This window comes from Camarhynchus parvulus, unplaced genomic scaffold (assembly GCF_901933205.1).
Source record: "Camarhynchus parvulus unplaced genomic scaffold, STF_HiC, whole genome shotgun sequence".
Lineage (NCBI taxonomy): Eukaryota > Metazoa > Chordata > Aves > Passeriformes > Thraupidae > Camarhynchus > Camarhynchus parvulus.
This window is the reverse complement of record NW_022148012.1, coordinates 32,025-58,030: the sequence shown is the minus strand read 5'-3', so window position 1 is coordinate 58,030 and position 26,006 is coordinate 32,025. Positions and strand designations below refer to the sequence as shown.

At 46.2% G+C, this 26,006-nt stretch overlaps 1 protein-coding gene across 1 annotated transcript; it reads left to right on the top strand.

Moving 5' to 3' along the window:
• Positions 1-1,231: 1,231 nt before the first annotated feature.
• LOC115915963 (tonsoku-like protein) lies at positions 1,232-25,092 on the top strand (the record flags this gene model as incomplete). The annotated part of the gene is made up of 4 exons (XM_030969661.1): positions 1,232-1,291; positions 5,307-5,402; positions 10,515-10,657; positions 24,789-25,092. Coding segments are annotated over exons 1-4 (586 nt in total), but the record flags the coding sequence as incomplete, so codon positions are not given.
• Positions 25,093-26,006: the final 914 nt, after the last annotated feature.

Sequence of the window (26,006 nt, the reverse complement as noted above, 5' to 3'; positions counted from 1 at the left end):
GAATGACTGGGAGTGACTGGGAGTGACTGGGAGTGACTGGGAGTGAACTGGGAGTGACTGGGAGTGACTGGGAGTGACTGGGAATGAACTGGGAGTGACTGGGAGTGACTGGGAATGACTGGGAATGACTGGGAGTGAACTGGGAGTGACTGGGAGTGACTGGGAGTGACTGGGAGTGACTGGGAGTGAACTGGGAGTGACTGGGAGTGACTGGGAATGACTGGGAATGACTGGGAGTGAACTGGGAGTGAACTGGGAGTGACTGGGAATGAACTGGGAGTGAACTGGGAATGACTGGGAGTGACTGGGAGTGAACTGGGAATGAACTGGGAGTGAACTGGGAATGACTGGGAGTGACTGGGAGTGAACTGGGAGTGACTGGGAGTGAACTGGGAGTGACTGGGAGTGAACTGGGAATGAACTGGGAGTGACTGGGAATGAACTGGGAATGAACTGGGAGTGACTGGGAGTGACTGGGAATGAACTGGGAATGAACTGGGAATGAACTGGGAGTGACTGGGAATGAACTGGGAGTGACTGGGAGTGACTGGGAATGAACTGGGAGTGAACTGGGAATGACTGGGAGTGACTGGAAATGAACTGGGAGTGACTGGGAGTGACTGGGAATGAACTGGGAATGACTGGGAATGAACTGGGAATGAACTGGGAGTGACTGGGAGTGAACTGGGAATGACTGGGAATGAACTGGGAGTGAACTGGGAGTGACTGGGAGTGAACTGGGAGTGACTGGGAGTGACTGGGAGTCACCTGGATGGGGATACTGGGAGCACTGGGGATACTGGGCGTGAACTGAGAGTTACTGGGATGGGGTTACTGAGGATACTGGGAATTATTGGGAGCAAACTGGGATTTACTGGGAATAACTGGGAGGTACTGGGAGTAAACCAGGAGGTACTGGGATTTACTGGGAGTTACTGGGACTGAACTGGGAGTGCTGTGAGTTACTGGGAGTTACTGGAATTTACAGGGAGTTACTGGGAATTACTGGGATTTACTGGGAATAAACTGGGATTTACTGGGATTTACTGGGAGCAAACTGGGTGACTCCCCAAGCCGCCGCTGAGGGCCGGGCGGAAGCGCCTTTTCCCGCCTCACCAAAGGGGCGGGACTTCGCCTCTATTGACCAATAGGAGCGTTTGTTTTCGCCTTGCCGGGCGTTGATTGGTCAAAACGGCGGCGCTCAGCCAATCAGAGCGCGAGGGAGGCGTGGTCTCACGGAGCGGGGGAATGGCGGGCGAGCTGAGCGCTGAGGCGGCGCGGGAGATTCGCCGTGAGTCGGGGCTTTAATGGCGCTGAACGCGGTTTAAATGGCGCCGGAAGGGCTCGGAGGAGGGCTGGAAGGGGGCACGGGCACCCTCAGGGCTCCAGAAGTGACTCCCGAGCCGGAGCCTCCTCAGGCGGCCCCGCGGTCCCCTCAGGATTGGCTCCCCTCAGGCGGCCATGAGCTTCAGTTCCCCTGATGGGGGTTAAAATCTTCACCCGGGGGCTTTTCAAACCTTCAAACCCCTCACAGGAGCTCCAAATCCCCTCACGTGGGTTTAAATCTTCACCCCGGGGCTTATCAAACCTTCTAAACCCCTCCTAGCACTTAAATTCCCCTCACGAGGGTTCAAATCTTCACCCTTGGAGCTCATTAATCCCTCAAGCCCCTCGCAGGAGCTCCAAACCCCCTCACGGGTGTTAAAATTTTTATTTTGTGACTTTTCAATCCGTCAAAGCCCTCCCAGGAGCTCCAATTCCCCTCACGGGGTTAAACTCTTAACCCGGGGGCTTTTTAACCCCTCAAACCCCTCACAGAAACTCAAAATCCACTCACGAGTGTTTACATTTTTATTTTGGGGCTTTTTGATTCCTCAAACCCCTCACAGAAACTCGAAATCCACTCACGAGTGTTTACATTTTTATTTCGGGGCTTTTTAATACCTCAAACCCCTCACAGGGGCTAAAATCCCCTCATGATTTTTCAATTTTTATTTTGGGGCTTTTCAACCACACAAATCCCTCACAGAAACTCAAAATGCCCTCACGAGTGTTTAAATTTTTATTTTGGGACTTTTTAATACCTCAAACCCCTCACGGGGGCTAAAATCCCTTCACGAGTGTTTAAATTTTTATTTTGGGGCTTTTTAATACCTTAAACCCCTCCCAGGTGCTCCAAATCCCCTCACGAGTGTTTAAATTTTTATTTTGGGGCTTTCCAATTCCTCAAACCCCTCACAAGAGCTGAAATCCCCTCATGATTGTTTGAATTTTTATTTTGGGCTTTTCAACCCCTCAAACCCCTCACAGGAATTCAATTCCCCTCACGAATGTTTTAATTTTTATTTTGGGCTTTTCAACCCCTCAAACCCCTCACAGGAGCTGAAATCCCCTCACGAGTATTTAAATTTTTATTTTGGGGCTTTTCAACCCCTCACACCCCTCCCAGGTGCTCCAAATCCCCTCACAAGTGTTTAAATTTTTATTTTGGGGCTTTTCAATCTCTCAAACCCCTCACAGGAGCTGAAATCCACTCATGATTGTTTAAATTTTTATTTTGGGACTTTTTAATACCTCAAACCCCTCAAAGGAGCTGAAATTCCCTCACGAGTGTTTTAATTTTTATTTTGGGGCTTTTTGATCCCTCAAACCCCTCACAGAAACTCAAAATCCCCTCACGAGTGTTTAAATTTTTATTTTGTGGCCTTTCAACCACACAAACCCCTCACAGAAGCTCAAAATCCACTCACGAGTGTTTAAATTTTAATTTTGAGGCTTTTCAGCCCCTCAAAGCCCTCACAGGAGCTCCAAATCCTGTCACAAGTGTTTAAATTTTTATTTTGTGGCTTTTTGATCCCTTAAATACCTCACAGGTGCTGAATTCCCCTCACGAATATTTACATTTTTATTTTGGGCTTTTCAATTCCTCAAACCCCTCAGAGGGGCTGAAATCCCCTCATGATTGTTTAAATTTTTATTTTGGGCTTTTCAACCCCTCAAACCCCTCAGAGGGGCTAAAATCCCCTCATGACTTTTCAGTTTTTTATTTTGGGACTTTTTAATCCCTCAAACCCCTCACAGAAGCTCCAAATCCTGTCACGAGTGTTTAAGTTTTTATTTTGGGGCTTTTTAATCCCTCAAACCCCTCACAGGAGCTGAAATCCACTCATGATTGTTTAAATTTTTATTTTGGGGCTTTTTGATTCCTCTAACCCCTCACAGGAGCCTAATTCCCCTCACGAATGTTTTTAATTTTTATTTTGGGGCTTTTTAATACCTCAAACACCTCACAGGTGCTGAATTCCCCTCACGAGTGTTTAAATTTTTATTTTGGGGCTTTTCAGCCCCACAAACCCCTCAGAGGAGCTGAATTCCCCTCATGAATGTTTTAATTTTTATTTTGGGGCTTTTTGATCCCTCAAACCCCTCAAAGGAGCTCAATTCCCCTCACGAATGTTTTTAATTTTTATTTTGGGGCTTTTTGATTCCTCAAACCCCTCAAATGAGCTCAATTCCCCTCATGAATATTTTTAATTTTTATTTTGGGGCTTTTTAATACCTCAAACCCCTCACAGGAGCTCAATTCCCCTCACGAATGTTTTTAATTTTTATTTTGGGGCTTTTTGATTCCTCAAACCCCTCAAATGAGCTCAATTCCCCTCATGAATATTTTTAATTTTTATTTTGGGGCTTTTTAAGACCTCAAACCCCTCACAGGAGCTGAAATTCCCTCACGAGTGTTTTAATTTTTATTTTGGGCTTTTTAACCCCTCAAACCCCTCACAGAAACTCAAAATCCACTCACAAGTGTTTAAATTTTTATTTTGGGGCTTTTTAACCCCTCAAACCCCTCACAGGAGTTGAAATTCCCTCACGAGTGTTTAAATTTTTATTTTGGGCTTTTTAACCGCTCAAACCCCTCATAGGAGCTCAATTCCCTCACAAGTGTTTAAATTTTTATTTTGGGCTTTTCAATCCCTCAAACCCCTCACAGGAGCTCAATTCCCCTCGTGAATATTTTTAATTTTTATTTTGGGGCTTTTCAACCACACAAACCCCTCACAGAAACTCAAAATCCACTCATGATTGTTTAAATTTTTATTTTGGGGCTTTTTAATCCCTCAAACCCCTCACAGGGATTTTTTTTGGGAATTCCCTGGACGGTTTGGAAATTTCCTGAATTTTTTTTTTTTAATTCCCTGGATTTTTGTGGGAATTCCTTGTATTTTTTTTTGAGGTAATTTGCTGGATTTTTTGGAGGAATTGTCTGGATTTTGTGGGGATTTCCTCTGGATTTTATGGGAATTTCTTTGATTTTTTTTTTTTTTAGGAATTCATTTAATTTTTGTGGGAATTTCTTGGGGGAGAATTTTCTGCTTTTTTTTTGGAATTTCTTGAATTTTTGGGAATTCCCTGGATCTTGGTGAGAATTTCCTGGATTTTTATGGGAATTTCTTTGCTTATTTTAGGAATTCCTTGGATTTTTGTGGGAATTTCTTGGATTTTTGTGGGAAATTTTCTGGAATTTTTTTTTAATGTCCTGGATTTTTGTGGGAATTTTCTTGATTTTTTAAAAAAAATTTCTTAGATTCTTGTGGAAATTTTCTGGATTTTTGTGGGAAACTCTTTGATTTTTTTAAGGAATTCTTTCAGTTTTTTCTGGGAATTTCTAGGATTTCTTGGAGGGAATTTTCTGAATTTTTTTGCCTGGAATTTGGGGGAATTTTCTCAATTTTTATGGGAATTTCTTGGATTTTTGTGGAAATTCCCTGGATCCTTTTGGGAATTTTCTGGATTTTTAAAAAATTTGTTGGATATTTTTTGAATTTTTTAATGGAATTTCTTGGATTTTTGTGGGAATTTCTTTGATTTTCTTTTTTTTTTTTAGGAATTCTTTTAATTTTTCTGGGAATTCCCTGAATTTTTTTTTTACGTTCCTGGAATTTTGAGAATTTCCTGGATTTTTTTTTTAAGAACGCCCCGGATTTTTCTGGGAATTTCTTGGATTTTTGGGGGGAATTTTTTTTTTCTTTTTTAATTTCTTAGATCCTTGTGGAAATTCCCTAGTTTTTAATGGGAATTCCCTGGATTTTTTTGCGGGATTTTTTTTTTTGTGAGAATTTTCTTTGAAAATTCCCTTATTTTTTTAGTGACATTTCCCTAAAAACCCCCTTAAAAAACTTCCCCAAACCCTCCGTAAATCCTTCATCCCAAAAATCCCCTTGGGGAAAACCCAATCCCAGCCCGGATTCCCATTTTTTTTTTCCCCAAATTTAATTTTTTTTTGGGAATTTTTTTGCCGGCAGAGCTGGAGAAATCCAAGGAGAAGTCGCGGCGAGTCGGGAACGCGGCCGAGGAGGCGGCGGCCTGCAACCGCCTGGGGGAGATCCTGGCTGCTCATGGTGAGAGGGAATTCCAGGGAAAAATGGGAATTCCCAACTGGGGAAACTGGGAATGGGAATGGAGAGATCCTGGCTGCTCGTGGTCAGAATTCCAGGGAAAAATGGGAATTCTGAACTGGGAAACTGGGAATGGGAATGGGGAGATCCTGGCTGCTCATGGTGAGAATTCCAGGGAAAAATGGGAATTCTGAACTGGGGAAACTGGGAATGGGAATGGGAAACTGGGAATGGGAACTGGGAATGGAGAGATCCTGGCTGCTCATGGTGAGAGGGAATTCCAGGGAAAAATGGGAATTCTGAACAGGGAAATTGGGAATGGGAATGGGAATGGGGCTGGGAAATTGGGAATTCAAACTGGGAAAAGTGGGAATAGGGAATGGGAATGGGAAACTGGAATGGGAAACTGGGAATGGGAATGGGAAACTGGAAATGGGGCTGGGGAGATCCTGGCTGCTCGTGGTGAGAGGGAATTCCTGGGAAAAATGGGAATTCCCAACTGGGAAACTGGAATGGGAAACTGGGAATGGGGCTGGGAATGGGAAACTGGGAATTCAAACTGGGAAATTGGGAATGGGGAATGGGGAATGGGACTGGGAAACTGGAAATGGAACTGGGAATGGGGCTGGGGAGATCCTGGCTGCTCATGGTGAGAGGGAATTCCAGGGAAAAATGGGAATTCCCAACTGGGGAAACTGGGAATGGGAATGGGAAACTGGGAATGGGAATGGAGAGATCCTGGCTGCTTATGGTGGGAATTCCAGGGAAAAATGGGAATTCCCAACTGGGGAAACTGGGAATGGGAATGGGGAGATCCTGGCTGCTCATGGTGAGAGGGAATTCCAGGGAAAAATGGGAATTCCCAACTGGGGAAACTGGGAATGGGAATGGGAAACTGGGAATGGGAACTGGGAATGGAGAGATCCTGGCTGCTCATGGTGAGAGGGAATTCCAGGGAAAAATGGGAATTCTGAACTGGGAAATTGGGAATGGGAATGGGGAGATCCTGGCTGCTCATGGGGAGAGAGAATTCCAGGGAAAAATGGGAATTCTGAACTGGGAAACTGGGAATGGGAACTGGGAATGGACTGGGAAACTGGGAGTTCAAACTGGGGAAAGTGGGAATGGGGAATGGGACTGGGAAACTGGAATGGGGCTGGGGAGATCCTGGCTGCTCGTGGTGAGAGAGAATTCCAGGGAAAAATGGGAATTCCCAGCCGGGGAAACTGGGAATGGGAATGGAGAGATCCTGGCTGCTCGTGGTGAGAGGGAATTCCAGGGAAAAATGGGAATTCTGAACTGGGAAACTGGGAATGGGAATGGGGAGATCCTGGCTGCTTATGGTGGGAATTCCAGGGAAAAATGGGAATTCTGAACTGGGGAAACTGGGAATGGGAATGGGAAACTGGGAATGGGGCTGGGGAGATCCTGGCTGCTCAGGGTGAGAGGGAATTCCAGGGAAAAATGGGAATTCCCAACTGGGGAAACTGGGAATGAGAAATTGGGGAACTGGGAATGGGGCTGGGAAACTGGGAATTCAAACTGGGAAAAGTGGGAATGGGGAATGGGGAATGGGAAACTGGAAATGAGACTGGGAAAACTGGGAATTCTGAAGTGGGAATCTGGGAATTCAAACTGTGAAATTAGGAATGTGAACTGAGAAATTGGGAATTCAAACTGGGAAACTGGAAATGGAACTGGGAATGGGAATGGGGAGATCCTGGCTGCTCAGGGTGAGAATTCTAGGGAAAAATGGGAATTCCCAACTGGGGAAACTGGGAATGGGAATGGGGAGATCCTGGCTGCTCATGGTGCGTATTCCAGGGAAAAATGGGAATTCTGAACTGGGGAAACTGGGAATGAGAAATTGGGGAACTGGGAATGGGGCTGGGAAACTGGGAATGAGAAATTGGGGAACTGGGAATGGGGAATGGGGAATGGGAATTCAAACTGGGAAAAGTGGGAATGGGAAACTGGGAATGGGACTGGGAAACTGGAATGGGAAACTGGGAATGGGAATGGAGAGATCCTGACTGCTCATGGTGAGACAGAATTCCGGGAAAAATGGGAATTCCCAACTGGGAAACTGGGAATGGAAACTGGGAATGGGCGGGGATTTCCAACTGGGAAACTGGGAATGGGAAACTGGGATCCAGGTTTGGATTTTTGGGATCTGGGATTGGATTTTTGGCAATTGGGAGTTGGAATTTGGGAATTCTGGGAGTGGATTTTGGGATGTGGGATTGGAATTTTGGGATGTGGGATTGGAATTTTGGGATGTGGGATTGGAATTTTGGGAATGTGGGAGAGGATTTTGCAGTCTGGGGTTGGAATTCGGGAAATTCGGATTGGGATTTGGAGATCTGCTATTGGAATTTTGGGATCTGCGGTGGGATTTGGGAGTCTGGGATTGGGATTTTGGGATTTCTAGGAGCGGATTATGGGATCTGAGATTGGAATTTGGGAGTTCTGGGAATGGATTTTGGGAATTCTGGGAATGGATTTTGGGAATTCTGGGAATGGAATTTGGGGATCACGATTGGGATTTTTGGGATCAGGGTCTGGAATTATGGGATGAGGGTCTGGAATTCCCAATTCCAGGCCGGTTCCAGGAGGCGCTGGCCCAGCACCGGGCGGAGCTGCAGCTGCTGCAGGGCTCAGGGTTTATATGGGATCAGGGTTATGGGATTTATGGGATCAGGATTTATGGGATTTATGGGATCAGGATTTATGGGATCAGGGTTATGGGATTTATGGGATTTATGGGATCAGGATTTATGGGATTTATGGGATCAGGGTTATGGCATTTATGGGATTCATGGATTTATGGGATTTATGGGATCAGGATTTATGGGATTTATGGGATCAGGATTTATGGGATTTATGGGCTCAGGGTTATGGGATCAGGTTTATGGGATCAGGGTTATGGGATCAGGATTTATGGGATCAGGGTTATGGGATTTGTGGGATTTATGGGATCAGGGTTATGGCATTTATGGGATTTATGGGATCAGGGTTATGGATCAATGGGATCAGGACTTATGGGATCATGTCTGTAATTCCAGGCCCGTTTGAGGAGTCCCTGGCCCAGCACCGGTTGGAGCTGCAGCTCCTGCAGGGCTCAGGGTTTATATGGGATCAGAGTTATGGGATTTATGGGATCAGGGTTATGGCATTTATGGGATTTATGGGATCAGGGTTATGGATCAATGGGATCAGGATTTATGGGATCAGGGTTATGGGATCTATGGGATCAATGGGATCAGGATTTATGGGATCATTCCCATTCCAGGCCGGTTCGAGGAGGCGCTGGCCCAGCACCGGTTGGAGCTGCAGCTGCTGCAGGGCTCAGGGTTATGGGATCAGGGTTATGGGATTTATGGGATCAGGATTATGGGATTTATGGGATCAGTGGGATCAGGGTTCATGGGATTTATGGGATCAGGGTTCATGGGATTTATGGGATCAGTGGGATCAGGGTTATGGGATTTATGGGATCCGGATTTATGGGATTTACGGGATCAGGATTTATGAGATCAGGATTTATGGGATCAGGGTTATGGGATCAGGATTTATGGGATCAGGGTTATGGGATCAATGGGATCAATGGGATCAGGATTTATGGGATCATTCCCAATTCCAGGCCGGTTCGAGGAGGCGCTGGCCCAGCACCGGTTGGAGCTGCAGCTGCTGCAGGGCTCAGGGTTTATATGGGATCAGGGTTTATGGGATTTATGGGATTTATGGATTTATGGGATCAGGGTTATGGGATCAGGATTTATGGGATTTATGGGATCAGGGTTTATGGGATCAGGATTTATGGGATCAGGGTTATGGGATTTATGGGATCAGGATTTATGGGATTTATGGGATCAGGATTTATGGGATTTATGGGATCAGGGTTATGGCATTTATGGGATTCATGGATTTATGGGATCAGGGTTATGGGATTTATGGGATCAGGATTTATGGGATATATGGGATCAGGATTTATGGGATTTATGGGATCAGGATTTATGGGATTTATGGGATCAGGGTTATGGGCTCAGGGTTATGGGCTCAGGATTTATGGGATCAGGGTTATGGGATCATGATTTATGGGATCAGGGTTATGGCATTTATGGGATTTATGGGATCAGGGTTTATGGGATCAATGGGATCAGGATTTATGGGACCATGTCTGTAATTCCAGGCCGGTTTGAGGAGTCCCTGGCCCAGCACCGGTTGGAGCTGCAGCTCCTGCAGGGCTCAGGGTTTATATGGGATCAGAGTTATGGGATTTATGGGATCAGGGTTATGGCATTTATGGGATTTATGGGATCAGGGTTATGGATCAATGGGATCAGGATTTATGGGATCGTTCCCATTTCCAGGCCGGTTCGAGGAGGCGCTGGCCCAGCACCGGTTGGAGCTGCAGCTGCTGCAGGGCTCAGGGTTATGGGATCAGGGTTATGGGATTTATGGGATCAGGATTATGGGATTTATGGGATCAGTGGGATCAGGGTTATGGGATTTATGGGATCAGGATTATGGGATTTATGGGATCAGTGGGATCAGGGTTATGGGATTTATGGGATCAGGATTATGGGATTTACGGGATCAGGATTTATGAGATCAGGATTTATGGGATCAGGGTTATGGGATCAGGGGTATGGGATCTATGGGATCAATGGGATCAGGATTTATGGGATCAGGGTTATGGGTTTATGGGATCAATGGGATCAGGATTTATGGGATCATTCCCATTTCCAGGCCGGTTCGAGGAGGCGCTGGCCCAGCACCGGTTGGAGCTGCAGCTGCTGCAGGGCTCAGGGTTTATATGGGATCAGGGTTATGGGATCTATGGGATCAATGGGATCAGGATTTATGGGATCAGGGTTATGGGATCTATGGGATCAATGGGATCAGGATTTATGGGATCATTCCCATTCCAGGCCGGTTCGAGGAGGCGCTGGCCCAGCACCGGCCAGCTGGTGAGCTGCAGCTCCTGCAGGGCTCCGGGTTTATATGGGATCAGGGTTATGGGATCAATGGGATCAGGATTTATGGGATCAGGGTTATGGGTTTATGGGATTTATGGGATCAGGATTTATGGGATCACGTCTGTAATTCCAGGCCGGTTCGAGGAGGCGCTGGCCCAGCACCGGTTGGAGCTGCAGCTGCTGCAGGGCTCCGGGGACGCCCTGGGCTGCGCCGTCGCTCACCGCAAGGTCGGGGAGCGCCTGGCCGAGCTGCACCGCTTCCCTCAGGCACTGCAGGTGAGGGGAACCGGGAATTCCGGGAATTCTGGGAATGTTGGGGTATGGTTTTTGGGAAGTGGGAGTGGAATTTTAGGAAATTGGAATGTTGGGAAGCCAAATTTCCATTCCTGGAGTTCTAAAACCCCATCCCAGAACCCAATCAAACCCCCCCCCAAAATCCAATTCCACATTCCCAAATTCCAACCCCAGATTCCCAGAATTCCAATCCCAGAATTCCCAAAACCTGCTCTCAAATTCTCAAAATCCAATCCCAGAATTCCCAAAATCCATTCTTAGAATTCCCCAAATCCAATCCCGAATCCCACAAATTCCACTCCCCCAATTCCCAAAATCCACTCCCAAATTCTCCAAATTCCACTCCCACAATTCCCAAAATTCCACTCCTACAATTCCCTAAATTTCTAATCCCAGATTCCCAAATCCAACCCTGAAATTCCCAAAATCCAATCCCAGAATTCCCAAAATCCATTCTCAGAATTCCCCAAATCCAATCCCGAATTCCACAAATTGCACTCCCACAATTCCCAAAATTCCACTCCTACAATTCCCTAAATTTCTAATCCCAGATTCCCAAATCCAACCCTGAAATTCCCAAAATCCAATCCCAGAATTCCCCAAATTTCCATTCTTAATTTCCTAAAATCCCATCCCAGAATTCCCAAAATCCAATCCCAGAATTCCCCAAATTTCCATTCTCAATTTCCTAAAATCCCATCCCAAATTCCCAAAATCCAATCCCAGAATTCCCCAAATTTCCATTCTCAATTTCCTAAAATCCCATCCCAAATTCCCAAAATCCAATCCCAGAATTCCCCAAATTTCCATTCTGCTTCTCGAAATCCAATCCCAAATTCCCAAAATTCCAATCCCAGATTCCCCAAATCCAATCCCAGAATTCCCCAAATCAAACTCCAGATTCCCCAAACCAATCTAAATTCCCAAAATTCCAATCCCCACATTCCCCAAAATCCAATCAAACCCCCCCAAATCCCTTCCCAAATTCCCAAATTCCAATCCCAGAATTCCCAAATTCCCAAAAATCCCATCTCACATTCCCAAAATCCAATCCCAGATTCCCAAAATCGACCCTGGAAATACCAAAATCCAATGCCAAGTTCCCCAAATTCCAATCCCAAATGACCGAATCCATTCCCAGAATTCCCAAAATCCCCTGGGAATGTTGGCAGGGAATTTGGGGGTGGAAATCGGGAAAATGGGAAAATCAGGAGCGCCTGGCCCTGAGCTCCAGAGCTTCCCACAGGCACTGAGGGTGAGGGGAAAATGGGAATTTTTGGGAATTTCGGGAATTTTGGGAATGTTGGGATTGGAATTTGGGGATTTGCAATTTTAGGAAGCCGAATTTCCATTCCCAGATTCCTCAAATCCATTCTTAGACCCCCCACCAAAAATCCAATCCCAAAATTCCCAAAATTCCAATCCCAAATTCCACTCCCAGAATTCCACAAATTTCCACTCCCAGAATCCTAAAATCCATTCTTAGAACCCCCAGAATCCCATCCCAGATTCCCAAAATTCCAATCCCAGATTCCCAAAATTCCAATCCCAAAATTCCCAAAATTCCAATCCCCGATTCCCAAAATTCCAATCCCAAATTCCAATCCCAACATTCCCCAAATTTCCACTCCCAGAATCCTAAAATCCATTCTTAGAACCCCCAGAATCCCATCCCAGATTCCCAAAATTCCAATCCCAGATTCCCAAAATTCCAATCCCAAAATTCCCAAAATTCCAATCCCCGATTCCCAAAATTCCAATTCCAAATTCCACTCCCAAAATTCCACAAATTTCCACTCCCAGAATCCTAAAATCCATTCTTAGAACCCCCAGAATCCCATCCCAGATTCCCAAAATTCCAATCCAAAATTCCCAAAATTCCAATCCCAGATTCCCAAAATTCCAATCCCAAAATTCCCAAAATTCCAATCCCCGATTGCCAAAATTCCAATTCCAAATTCCACTCCCAAAATTCCCCAAATTTCCACTCCCAGAATCCTAAAATCCATTCTTAGAACCCCCAGAATCCCATCCCAGATTCCTGAAATTCCAATCCAAAAATTCCCAAAATTCCAATCCCAGATTCCCAAAATTCCAATCCCAAAATTCCCAAAATTCCAATCCCCGATTCCCAAAATTCCAATCCCAAATTCCACTCCCAAAATTCCACAAATTTCCACTCCCAGAATCCTAAAATCCATTCTTAGAACCCCCAGAATCCCATCCCAGATTCCCAAAATTCCAATCCCAAAATTCCCAAAATTCCAATCCCAAAATTCCCAAAATTCCAATCCCCGATTCCCAAAATTCCAATCCCAAATTCCACTCCCAGAATTCCCCAAATTTTCACTCCCAGAATCCTAAAATCCATTCTTAGAACCCCCAGAATCCCATCCCAGATTCCCAAAATTCCAACCCCAGATTCCCAAAATTCCAATCCCAAGATTCCCAAAATTCCAATCCCCGATTCCCAAAATTCCAATTCCAAATTCCACTCCCAAAATTCCACAAATTTCCACTCCCAGAATCCTAAAATCCATTCTTAGAACCCCCAGAATCCCATCCCGGATTCCCAAAATTCCAATCCCAGAATTCCCAAAATTCCAATCCCAAAATTCCCAAAATTCCAATCCCCGATTCCCAAAATTCCAATCCCAAATTCCACTCCCAGAATTCCCCAAATTTCCACTCCCAGAATCCTAAAATCCATTCTTAGAACCCCCAGAATCCCATCCCAGATTCCCGAAATTCCAATCCAAAAATTCCCAAAATTCCTATCCCAAAATTCCCAAAATTCCCCCAAATCAAACCCAAAAATACCTTTCCCAAAATCCTTAAAATTCCACTCAGAGATTCCCAAAATCCATTCACAGAATTCCCCAAATTTCCAATCCCAAAATTCATTCCCACATGCCCAAGATTCCTTTCCAGAATTTCCAAAATTTCCAACCATAGACATCCCAAAATCCATTCCCAAAATTCCCAAAATTCCAATCCCAGAATTCCCAAAATTCTTATCCCAAAATTCCCAAAATTCCAATCCCAAAATTCCCAAAATTCCAATCCCAAATTTCCACAATCCTCTCCAAATATCCCGAATTTCAAACCCCAAAATTCCCAAATTCCAATCCCAAACCCCCTCCTGCTTTTTCCTCATTTTTCCCAATTCTTCCATATTTTCTCTCAATTTTCTCCCGATTTTAACCAAATTTTCCCAATTCCTCCCATTTTCTCCAATTTTCTTACTGGATTACTCCAAATTTCTCCCAAATTTCTCTCAATTTCTCCCAATTTTTTCCCAATTTCCCCCATTTTTCTCCCATTTTCCCATCCCCATCTCCAGCCCCTCTCCCTGCCCTGGCGTCTCTGGGACCCCTCAGAGCAGCAAATTGCTCCCAATTTTAACCAAATTTTCCCCAATTTTTTCCCAATTTTTTCCCCAAATTCCCCCCAAAATTCCCAATTTTCCCCATTTTTAACCAATTTCCCTGTTTTCTGCCCCATTTTCCGAGCCCCAGCTGCAGCACCTGGCCCTGGCCCGCTCCCTCAGTGACCCAGCAGAGCAGCAAATTGCTCCCAATTTCTTCCCAATTTCTTCCCATTTTTTCCCAATTTTTTCCCAAAATTTCCCCCTTTTTTCCCCCATTTTCTCCCTTCTTTCCCCTAGCCCCATTTTCCCCTCTTTTCATCCCATTTTTAACCAATTTTCCCCTTTTTTTTTGCCCCATTTTCACCCCATTTTCCCAGCCCCATCTCCAGCCCCTCCTCCCTGCCCTGGCGTCTCTGGGACCCCTCAGAGCAGCAAATTGCTCCCAATTTCTCCAAATTTTAACCCAATTTTTTCCCAATTTTTTCCCAAATCCTCCCAAATTTTCCCTTTCTTGCCCAATTTTTCCCAATTTTAACCAATTTCCCCCTTTTTTGCCCCATTTTCCCCCATTTTCCCATCCCCATCTCCAGCCCCTCTCCCACCCCTGGCGTCTCTGGGACCCCTCAGAGCAGCAAATTGCTCCCAATTTCTCCAAATTTTAACCCAATTTTTTCCCAATTTTTTCCCAAATCCTCCCAAATTTTCCCTTTCTTGCCCAATTTTTCCCAATTTTAACCAATTTCCCCCATTTTTCCCCCATTTCTCCCCATTTTCCCAGCCCCATCTCCAGCCCCTCTCCCTGCCCTGGCGTCTCTGGGACCCCTCAGAGCAGCAAATGGCTCCCCATTTTAACCAATTTTTTCCCAATTTTTTTCCAAATTTCCCCCAAAATTCCCATTTTCCCCATTTTTAACCAATTTCCCTGTTTTCTGCCCCATTTTCCCAGCCCCAGCTGCAGCACCTGGCCCTGGCCCGCTCCCTCAGTAACCCAGCAGAGCAGCAAATTGCTCCCCATTGCTCCCAATTTCTTCCCATTTTTTCCCAAATTTTACCCAAAATTTCCCCCTTTTTTCCCAATTTTCACCCTTCTCCCCCCCAGCCCCATCTCCCTGCCTCCCTTTTCATCCCATTTTTAACCAATTTCCCCCTTTTTTGCCCCATTTTCCCCCATTTTCCCAGCCCCATCTCCAGCCCCTCTCCCTGCCCTGGCGTCTCTGGGACCCCTCAGAGCAGCAAATTGCTCCCCATTTCTCCCCATTTTAACCAAATTTTTCCCAATTTTTTCCCAATTTTTTCCCTATTTCCCCCAAATTTTTTCCAAATTCCTCCCAATTTATCTCAATTTTTCCCATTTCTCCCATTTTTAACCAATTTCCCCTTTTTCCCCATTTCCCCCAGCCCCATCTCCAGCACCTCTGGCAGCCCTGGCTGGTTTCACCAATTTTTTCCCAATTTTTTCCCAATTTTTTCCCAAATTCCCCCAAAATTCCCAATTTTCCCCAATTTTAACCAATTTCCCTATTTTCTGTCCCATTTTCCCAGCCCCAGCTGCAGCACCTGGCCCTGGCCCGCTCCCTCAGTGACCCAGCAGAGCAGCAAATTGCTCCCCATTGCTGCCAATTTCTTCCCATTTTTTCCCAATTTTTTCCCAAAATTTCCCCCTTTTTTCCCCCATTTTTCCACCTTCTTCCCCCAGCCCCATCTCCACCCCTTTTCCCCCCATTTTTAACCAATTTCCCACTTTTTCCCCCATTTCTCCCCCCATTTTCCCAGCCCCATCTCCAGCCCCTCTCCCTGCCCTGGTGTCTCTGGGACCCCTCAGAGCAGCAAATTGCTCTCAATTTCTTCAATTTCAACCAATTTTTCCCCAAATGTTCCCCAAATTTTCCCCAAATCCTCTCTAATTTTAACCAACTTTTCCAATTTTTCCCAATTTAACCAATTTCCCCCTTTTTTGCCCCATTTTTCCCCCTTTTCCCCAGCCCCATCTCCAGCCCCTCTCCCTGCCCTGGTGTCTCTCAGACCCCTCAGAGCAGCAAATTGCTCCCAACTTCCCCCAATTTTAACCCAATTTTTTCCCATTTTTTCCCAAATTCCCCCCAAAATTCCCATTTTCCCCATTTTTAACCAATTTCCCTGTTTTCTGCCCCATTTTCCCAGCCCCAGCTGCAGCACCTGGCCCTGGCCCGCTCCCTCAGTGACCCAGCAGAGCAGCAAATTGCTCCCCATTGCTCCCAATGTCTTCCCAATTTTTCCCCATTTTTTTCCCAATTTTTCCCAAAATTTCCACATTTTTGGCCCCTTCTTCCCCCCAGCCCCATCTCTCCCCCTTTTCATTCCATTTTTAACCAATTTCCCCCATTTTTCCCCCATTTTTCCCCCATTTTCCCAGCCCCATCTCCAGCCCCTCTCCCTGCCCTGGTATCTCTCAGACCCCTCAGAGCAGCAAATTGCTCCCAATTTTAACCAAATTTTTTCCAATTTTTTCCCAAATTTTCCCCCTTTTTTTCCCCATTTTTTCACCTTCTTTCCCCCAGCCCCATCTCCCTGCCTCTTCCCCCCATTTTTATCCAATTTTCCCCTTTTTTCCCCCATTTCTCCCTCATTTTCCCCCAGCCCCATCTCCAGCCCCTCTCCCTGCCCTGGTGTCTCTGGGACCCCTCAGAGCAGCAAATTGCTCCCAATTTCTGCAATTTTAACCAAATTTTTTCCCAAATTTTCCCCAAATTTTCCCCAAATCCTCTTTAATTTTAACCGTTTTTTTCCAATTTTCCCCAATTTTAACCAATTTCCCCTTTTTCCCCATTTTTCCCCCCATTTTCCCAGCCCCATCTCCACTCCCTCTCCCTGCCCTGGCGTCTCTCAGACCCCTCAGAGCAGCAAATTGCTCCCAATTTTAACCAAATTTTCCCCAATTTTTTCCCAATTTTTTCCCAAATTCCCCCCGAAATTCCCAATTTTCCCCATTTTTAACCAATTTCCCTGTTTTCTGCCCCATTTTCCCAGCCCCAGCTGCAGCACCTGGCCCTGGCCCGCTCCCTCAGTGACCCAGCAGAGCAGCAAATTGCTCCCCATTGCTGCCAATTTCTTCCCATTTTTTCCCAATTTTTTCCCAAAATTTCCCCCTTTTTTCCCCCATTTTTCCACCTTCTTCCCCGCAGCCCCATCTTCCCCCCTTTTCCACCATTTTTTCCCAATTTCCCCCTTTTTTGCCCCATTTTCCCCCATTTTCCCCAGCCCCATCTCCAGCCCCTCTCCCTGCCCTGGTGTCTCTGGGACCCCTCAGAGCAGCAAATTGCTCCCAATTTCTTCAATTTTAACCAATTTTTCCCAAATGTTCCCCAAATTTTCCCCAAATCCTCTCTAATTTTAACCAATTTTTCCAATTTTTCCCAATTTAACCAATTTCCCCTTTTTTGCCCCATTTTTCCCCCATTTTCCCAGCCCCATCTCCAGCCCCTCTCCCTGCCCTGGCGTCTGGGACCCCTCAGAGCAAGCAAATTGCTCCCAACTTCCCCCATTTTAACCCAATTTTTCCCAATTTTTTCCCAAATTCCCCCCAAAATTCCCAATTTTCCCCATTTTTAACCAATTTCCCTATTTTCTGCCCCATTTTCTGAGCCCCAGCTGCAGCACCTGGCCCTGGCCCGCTCCCTCAGTGACCCAGCAGAGCAGCAAATTGCTCTCAATTCTTCCCAATTTTTTCCCAATTTTTTCCCAAAATTTCCCTCTTTTTTTGCCCCATTCTCCCCCTTCTTTCCCCCAGCCCCATCTCCACCCCTTTTCCCCCCATTTTTAACCAATTTCCCACTTTTTTCCCCCATTTTTCCCCCATTTTCCCCCAGCCCCATCTCCAGCCCTCTCCCTGCCCTGGCGGCTCTCAGACCCTCAGAGCAGCAAATTGCTCCCAATTTTAACCAAATTTCAACCTTTTTTTTCCCAATTTTTTTCCCAAATTCCCCCCAAAATTCCCATTTTCCCCATTTTTAACCAATTTCCCTGTTTTCTGCCCCATTTTCCCAGCCCCAGCTGCAGCACCTGGCCCTGGCCCGCTCCCTCAGTGACCCAGCAGAGCAGCAAATTGTTCCCCATTGCTCCCAATTTCTTCCCATTTCTTCCCCATTTTTCCCCAAATTTCCCCCTTTTTTGCCCCATTTTCCACCTTCTTTCCCCCAGCCCCATCTCCCCCTCTTTTCATCCCATTTTTATCCAATTTTCCCCTTTTTTGCCCCATTTTTCCCCCATTTTCCCAGCCCCATCTCCAGCCCTCTCCCTGCCCTGGTGTCTCTCAGACCCCTCAGAGCAGCAAATTGCTCCCAATTTTAACCAAATTTTTCCCAATTTTTTCCCAATTTGTTCCCAAATCCTCCCAAATTTTCCCTTTCTTGCCCAATTTTCCCCAATTTTAACCAATTTCCCCCATTTTTCCCCTATTTTCCCCCCATTTTCCCAGCCCCATCTCCAGCACCTCTCCCTGCCCTGGCATCTCTCCCACCCTTTGAAGCAGCAAATTCCTCCAAATTTTCAGCCATTTTTTTCCCAATTTTTTCCCAAATTTCCCCCAAAATTCCCAATTTTCCCCAATTTTAACCAATTTCCCTGTTTTTTGCCCCATTTTCCCAGCCCCAGCTGCAGCACCTGGCCCTGGCCCGATCCCTCAGCGACGCCGTGGAGCAGCAAATTGCTCCCAATTTCCTCAAATTTCAACCAAATTTTTCCCTTTTTTTTCCCAATTTTTCCCAAATTCTCCCAAAATTCCCATTTTTCCCATTTTTAACCAATTTCCCCGTTTTCTGCCCCATTTTCCCAGCCCCAGCTGCAGCACCTGGCCCTGGCCCGCTCCCTCAGTGACCCAGCAGAGCAGCAAATTGCTCCCAATTTCTTCCCAATTTCTTCCCATTTTTTCCCAATTTTTTCCCCAAATTTCCCCCTTTTTTGCCCATTTTCCCCCCTTCTTCCCCTTAGCCCCATCTCCCCCTCTTTTCATCCCATTTTTACCAATTTCCCCCTTTTTTGCCCCATTTTCCCCCCATTTTCCCAGCCCCATCTCCAGCCCCTCTCCCTGCCCTGGCGTCTCTGGGACCCCTCAGAGCAGCAAATTGCTCCCCATATTAACCAAATTTTTCCCAATTTTTTCCCAATTTTTTCCCAAATCCTCCCAAATTTTCCCTTTCTTGCCCAATTTTCCCCAATTTTAACCAATTTCCCCCATTTTTCCCCTATTTTCCCCCCATTTTCCCAGCCCCATCTCCAGCACCTCTCCCTGCCCTGGCATCTCTCCCACCCTTTGAAGCAGCAAATTCCTCCAAATTTTTCAGCCATTTTTTCCCAATTTTTTCTCCCCATACCCCCAAAATTCCCAATTTTCCCAATTTTAACCAATTTCCCTGTTTTTGCCCCATTTTCCCAGCCCCAGCTGCAGCACCTGGCCCCTGGGCCCGATCCCTCAGCGACGCCGTGGAGCAGCAAATTGCTCCCAATTTCCTCAAATTTCAACCAAATTTTTCCCTTTTTTTTCCCAATTTTTTCCCAAATTCTCCCCAAAATTCCCATTTTTCCCCATTTTTAACCAATTTCCCCATTTTCTGCCCCATTTTCCCAGCCCCAGCTGCAGCACCTGGCCCTGGCCCGCTCCCTCAGTGACCCAGCAGAGCAGCAAATTGCTCCCAATTGCTCCCAATTTTTCCCAATTTTTCCCAAAAATTTTCCCCTTTTTTCCCCATTTTTCCACCTTCTTTCTCCCAGCTCCATCTCCCCCACTTTTCATCCCATTTTAACCACTTCCCTTTTTCCCCATTTTCCCCCATTTTCCCAGCCCCATCTCCCGCCTCTCCCTGCCCTGGTGTCTCTGGGACCCCTCAGAGCAGCAAATTGCTCCCAATTTCTTCAATTTTAACCAATTTTTCCCCAAATGTTCCCAAATTTTTTCCCCAAATCCTCTCTAATTTTAACCAACTTTTTCCAATTTTTCCCAATTTAACCACTTCCTTTTTGCCCCATTTTTCCCCCATTTTCCCATCCCCATCTCCAGCCCCCTCCCCTGCCCTGGTGTCTCTCTAGACCCCTCAGAGCAGCAAATTGCTCCCAACTTCCCCAATTTTAACCCAATTTTTTCCAATTTTTTCCCAAATTTCCCCAAAATTCCCAATTTTCCCCAATTTTAACCAATTTCCCTGTTTTTGCCCCATTTTCCCCAGCCCCAGCTGCAGCACCTGGCCCCTGGCCCGTCCTCAGTGACCCAGCAGAGCAGCAAATTGTTCCCCATTGCTCCCAATTTCTCCCCATTTGTTCCCATTTTTCCCAAAATTTCCCCTTTTTTTGCCCATTTTCCCCCTTCTTTCCCCAGCCCCATCTCCCCTCTTTCATCCCATTTTTAACCACTTTTCCCCTTTTTCCCCATTTTCCCAGCCCCATCTCCAGCCCCCTCTCCCTGCCCTGGCATCTCTCAGACCCCTCAGAGCAGCAAATTGCTCCCAATTTATAAATTTCCCCAATTTTTCCCCCATTTTTTCCCACTTTTTTCCCAAATTTCCCCCAAAAAATTCCCAAGTTTCCCCATTTTAACCACTTCCTGTTTTCTGCCCCATTTTTCCCAGCCCCAGCTGCAGCACCTGGCCCTGGCCCGCCTCCCTCAGTGACGTCGTGGAGCAGCAAATTGCTCCCAATTTCTTCCCAATTTCTTCCCATTTTTTCCCAATTTTTTCCCAAAATTTCCCCCTTTTTCCCCCATTTTCCCCTTTCTTCCCTAGCCCCATCTCCACCCCTTTTCCCCCCATTTTTAACCAATTTCCCACTTTTTTCCCCCATTTTTTCCCCATTTTCCCAGCCCCATCTCCAGCCCCTCTCCCTTCCCTGGCGTCTCTGAGACCCCTCAGAGCAGCAAATTGCTCCCAATTTTAACCAAATTTCAACCTTTTTTTTCCCAAATTTCCCCCAAAATTCCCAATTTTCCCCATTTTTAACCAATTTCCCTGTTTTCTGCCCCATTTTCCCAGCCCCAGCTGCAGCACCTGGCCCTGGCCCGCCCCCTCAGTGACCCAGCAGAGCAGCAAATTGCTCCCAATTTCTTCCCAATTTCTTCCCATTTTTCCCAATTTTTTTCCCCCTTTTTTTTTTGCCCATTTTCCCCCCTTCTTCCCCTTAGCCCCATCTCCCCCCCTTTTCATCCCATTTTTAACCAATTTCCCCCTTTTTTGCCCCATTTTCCCCCATTTTCCCAGCCCCATCTCCAGCCCCTCTCCCTGCCCCATGTCTCTGGGACCCCCAGAGCAGCAAATTGCTCCCATATTAACCAAATTTTTCCCCAATTTTTTCCCAATTTTTTCCCAAATCCTCCCAAATTTTCCCTTTCTTGCCCAATTTTCCCCAATTTTAACCAATTTCCCCCATTTTTCCCCTATTTTCCCCCAATTTTCCCAGCCCCATCTCCAGCACCTCTCCCTGCCCTGGCATCTCTCCCACCCTTTGAAGCAGCAAATTCCTCCAAATTTTCAGCCATTTTTTTCCCAATTTTTTCCCAAATTCCCCCCAAAATTCCCAATTTTCCCCAATTTTAACCAATTTCCCTGTTTTTTGCCCCATTTTCCCAGCCCCAGCTGCAGCACCTGGCCCTGGCCCGATCCCTCAGCGACGCCGTGGAGCAGCAAATTGCTCCCAATTTCCTCAAATTTCAACCAAATTTTTCCCTTTTTTTTCCCAATTTTTTCCCAAATTCTCCCCAAAATTCCCATTTTTCCCCATTTTTAACCAATTTCCCATTTTCTGCCCCATTTTCCCAGCCCCAGCTGCAGCACCTGGCCCTGGCCCGCTCCCTCAGTGACCCAGCAGAGCAGCAAATTGCTCCCAATTGCTCCCAATTTTTCCCAATTTTTTCCCAAAATTTTCCCCTTTTTTCCCCATTTTTCCACCTTCTTTCTCCCAGCTCCATCTCCCCCACTTTTCATCCCATTTTTAACCAATTTCCCCCTTTTTTCCCCCATTTTCCCCCCATTTTCCCAGCCCCATCTCCCGCCCCTCTCCCTGCCCTGGTGTCTCTGGGACCCCTCAGAGCAGCAAATTGCTCCCAATTTCTTCAATTTTAACCAATTTTTCCCCAAATGTTCCCCAAATTTTCCCCAAATCCTCTCTAATTTTAACCAACTTTTCCAATTTTTCCCAATTTAACCAATTTCCCCCTTTTTTGCCCCATTTTTCCCCCATTTTCCCATCCCCATCTCCAGCCCCTCTCCCTGCCCTGGTGTCTCTCAGACCCCTCAGAGCAGCAAATTGCTCCCAACTTCCCCCAATTTTAACCCAATTTTTTCCAATTTTTTCCCAAATTCCCCCCAAAATTCCCAATTTTCCCCAATTTTAACCAATTTCCCTGTTTTTTGCCCCATTTTCCCAGCCCCAGCTGCAGCACCTGGCCCTGGCCCGCTCCCTCAGTGACCCAGCAGAGCAGCAAATTGTTCCCCATTGCTCCCAATTTCTTCCCATTTGTTCCCCATTTTTCCCAAAATTTCCCCCTTTTTTGCCCATTTTCCCCCTTCTTTCCCCCAGCCCCATCTCCCCCTCTTTTCATCCCATTTTTAACCAATTTTCCCCTTTTTTCCCCCATTTTCCCAGCCCCATCTCCAGCCCCTCTCCCTGCCCTGGCATCTCTCAGACCCCTCAGAGCAGCAAATTGCTCCCAATTTTAACCAAATTTTCCCCAATTTTTTCCCTTTTTTTTCCCATTTTTTTCCCAAATTTCCCCCAAAATTCCCAAGTTTCCCCATTTTTAACCAATTTCCCTGTTTTCTGCCCCATTTTCCCAGCCCCAGCTGCAGCACCTGGCCCTGGCCCGCTCCCTCAGTGACGCCGTGGAGCAGCAAATTGCTCCCAATTTCTTCCCAATTTCTTCCCATTTTTTCCCAATTTTTTCCCAAAATTTCCCCCTTTTTTCCCCCATTTTCCCCCCTTCTTCCCCCAGCCCCATCTCCACCCCTTTTCCCCCAATTTTTAACCAATTTCCCACTTTTTTCCCCCATTTTTTCCCCATTTTCCCAGCCCCATCTCCAGCCCCTCTCCCTTCCCTGGCGTCTCTGAGACCCCTCAGAGCAGCAAATTGCTCCCAATTTTAACCAAATTTCAACCTTTTTTTTCCCAAATTTCCCCCAAAATTCCCAATTTTCCCCATTTTTAACCAATTTCCCTGTTTTCTGCCCCATTTTCCCAGCCCCAGCTGCAGCACCTGGCCCTGGCCCGCTCCCTCAGCGACGCCGTGGAGCAGCAAATTGCTCCCAATTTCTTCAATTGTAACCAAATTTTCCCCAAATTTTTCCCAATTTTTTCCCAAATTTCCCCCAAAATTCCCAATTTTCCCCAATTTTAACCAATTTCCCTGTTTTCTGCCCCATTTTGCCAGCACCAGCTGCAGCACCTGGCCCTGGCCCGCTCCCTCAGCGACGCCGGAGCAGCAAATTGCTCCCAATTTCTTCAATTGTAACCAAATTTTCCCCAATTTTTTCCCAATTTTTTCCCAAATTCCCCCCAAAATTCCCATTTTCCCCATTTTTAACCAATTTCCCTGTTTTCTGCCCCATTTTGCCAGCACCAGCTGCAGCACCTGGCCCTGGCCCGCTCCCTCAGCGACGCCGTGGAGTAGCAAATTGCTCCCAATTTCTTCAATTTTAACCAAATTTTCCCCAATTTTTTCCCAATTTTTTCCCAAATTCCCCCCAAAATTCCCAATTTTCCCCATTTTTAACCAATTTCCCTGTTTTCTGCCCCATTTTCCGAGCCCCAGCTGCAGCACCTGGCCCTGGCCCGCTCCCTCAGCGACGCCGTGGAGCAGCAAATTGCTCCCAATTTCTTCCCATTTTTTCCCAATTTTTCCCAAAATTTCCCCCTTTTTTTGCCCCATTTTCCCCCCTTCTTCCCCCAGCCCCATCTCCACCCCTTTTCCCCCCATTTTTAACCAATTTCCCACTTTTTTGCCCCATTTTCCCCCCATTTTCCCCCAGCCCCATCTCCAGCCCCTCCCCCTGCCCTGGTGTCTCTGGGACCCCTCAGAGCAGCAAATTGCTCCCAACTTCCCCCAATTTTGACCCAATTTTTCCCATTTTTTTCCCAAATTCCCCCCAAAATTCCCAATTTTCCCCATTTTTAACCAATTTCCCTGTTTTCTGCCCCATTTTCCCAGCACCAGCTGCAGCACCTGGCCCTTGCCCGCTCCCTCAGCGACGCCGTGGAGCAGCAAATTGCTCCCAATTTCCTCAAATTTCAACCAAATTTTTCCCTTTTTTTTCCCAATTTTTTCCCAAATTTCCCCCCAAAATTCCCAATTTTCCCCATTTTTAACCAATTTCCCTATTTTCTGCCCCATTTTCCCAGCACCAGCTGCAGCACCTGGCCCTGGCCCACTCCCTCAGTGACCCAGCAGAGCAGCAAATTGCTCCCCATTGCTCCCAATTTTTCCCAGTTTTTTCCCAAAATTTCCCCCTTTTTTCCCCATTTTTCCACCTTCTTTCCCCCAGCCCCATCTCCCCCCCTTTTCATCCCATTTTTAACCAATTTCCCCCATTTTTCCCCCATTTTCCCAGCCCCATCTCCAACCCCTCTCCCTGCCCTGGCGTCTCTGGGACCCCTCAGAGCAGCAAATTGCTCCCAATTTTAACCAAATTTCAACCTTTTTTTTCCCAATTTTTTCCCCAAATTTCCCCCAAAATTCCCAATTTTCCCCAATTTTAACCAATTTCCCCGTTTTCTGCCCCATTTTGCCAGCACCAGCTGCAGCACCTGGCCCTGGCCCGCTCCCTCAGCGACGCCGTGGAGCAGCAGCGCGCCTGGGCCACCATCGGCCGCACTTTCCTCTTCATGGCCGAAAACCCCGAAATCCCCGAAATCCCCGAAATCCCCGAATTCCCCGAATTCCCAAAAATCCCTGAGGAAGCCCAGGAGGCCGAGGGCAGCCAGGGAAATCCGGGAATTTCCGAAAATTTGGGAATTTCGGGGTCCGTGACGGCGCTGCGCCGAGCGCTGAGGGCGTTCCACTGCAGCCTGCACATCCTGGAGACGCAGCTGGAAGGTGGGAAATTGGGGAATTTTGGGGAAATTTGGGAATATTCGGGAATTTTGGGGGAAATTTGGGAATTTTGGGGGAAATTTGGGGAATTTTGGGGAATTTTTTGGTGTTTTTAGGAGGTTTTTTTTAATTTTTGGGGAATTTTCGGGGATTCTTGGAAGGAATTTTTGGGAGAATGGAATGGGAATTGTTGTGGATGCTTTTGGGATTTTTTGGGGGGAAATGGTTGGGAATTTTTGGGGATTTTTTGGAGAAATTTTGGGGATTTTTTTTTGAATTTTTGGGAATTATTTGGGAAATATTTTTGGGGGGATTTTTGGGGATTTTTTCTCTTGAATTCTGGGTAATTTTGGGGATTTTTGTGAGAATTTTTGGGGAAATTTTGGGAATTTTGGGGGAAATTTGGGAAAATTCGGGAATTTTGGGGGAAATTTGGGAATTTTGGGAATTTTGGGGGAAATTTGGGAATTTTGGGGGAATTTTGGGGAATTTTTTGGTGTTTTTAGGGAGTTTTTGTTAAATTTTTGGGAATTCTTTGAGATTTTTGGGGGGAATTTTTGGGGATTCTTTTGGGATTTTGGGGGAAATTTGGGATTTTTGAGGGAATTTTGGGGGCTTTGTTGGGTTTTTGGATCTTTTTGTAACTTTTGGGGATTTTGGGAATTTTTGGGGATTTTTCTCCTGAATTCTGGGTCATTTTGGGGATTTTTTTGGGGAATTTTTTGGGAGTTCTTTTGGGAATTTGGGGAAATTTGGGAAATCTTGGGGAAGTTTTGGGGGTTTTAGAGATTTTTTTTGGGGTGATTTTTTGGAATTTATTTCATTTTTTTGGAATTTTTGGGAAAGAATTTTGGGAGGTTTTTTCTATTTTTTCGGAGGGAAATTTTGGGAATTTTTTTGCTGAATTTTTGGTTCTT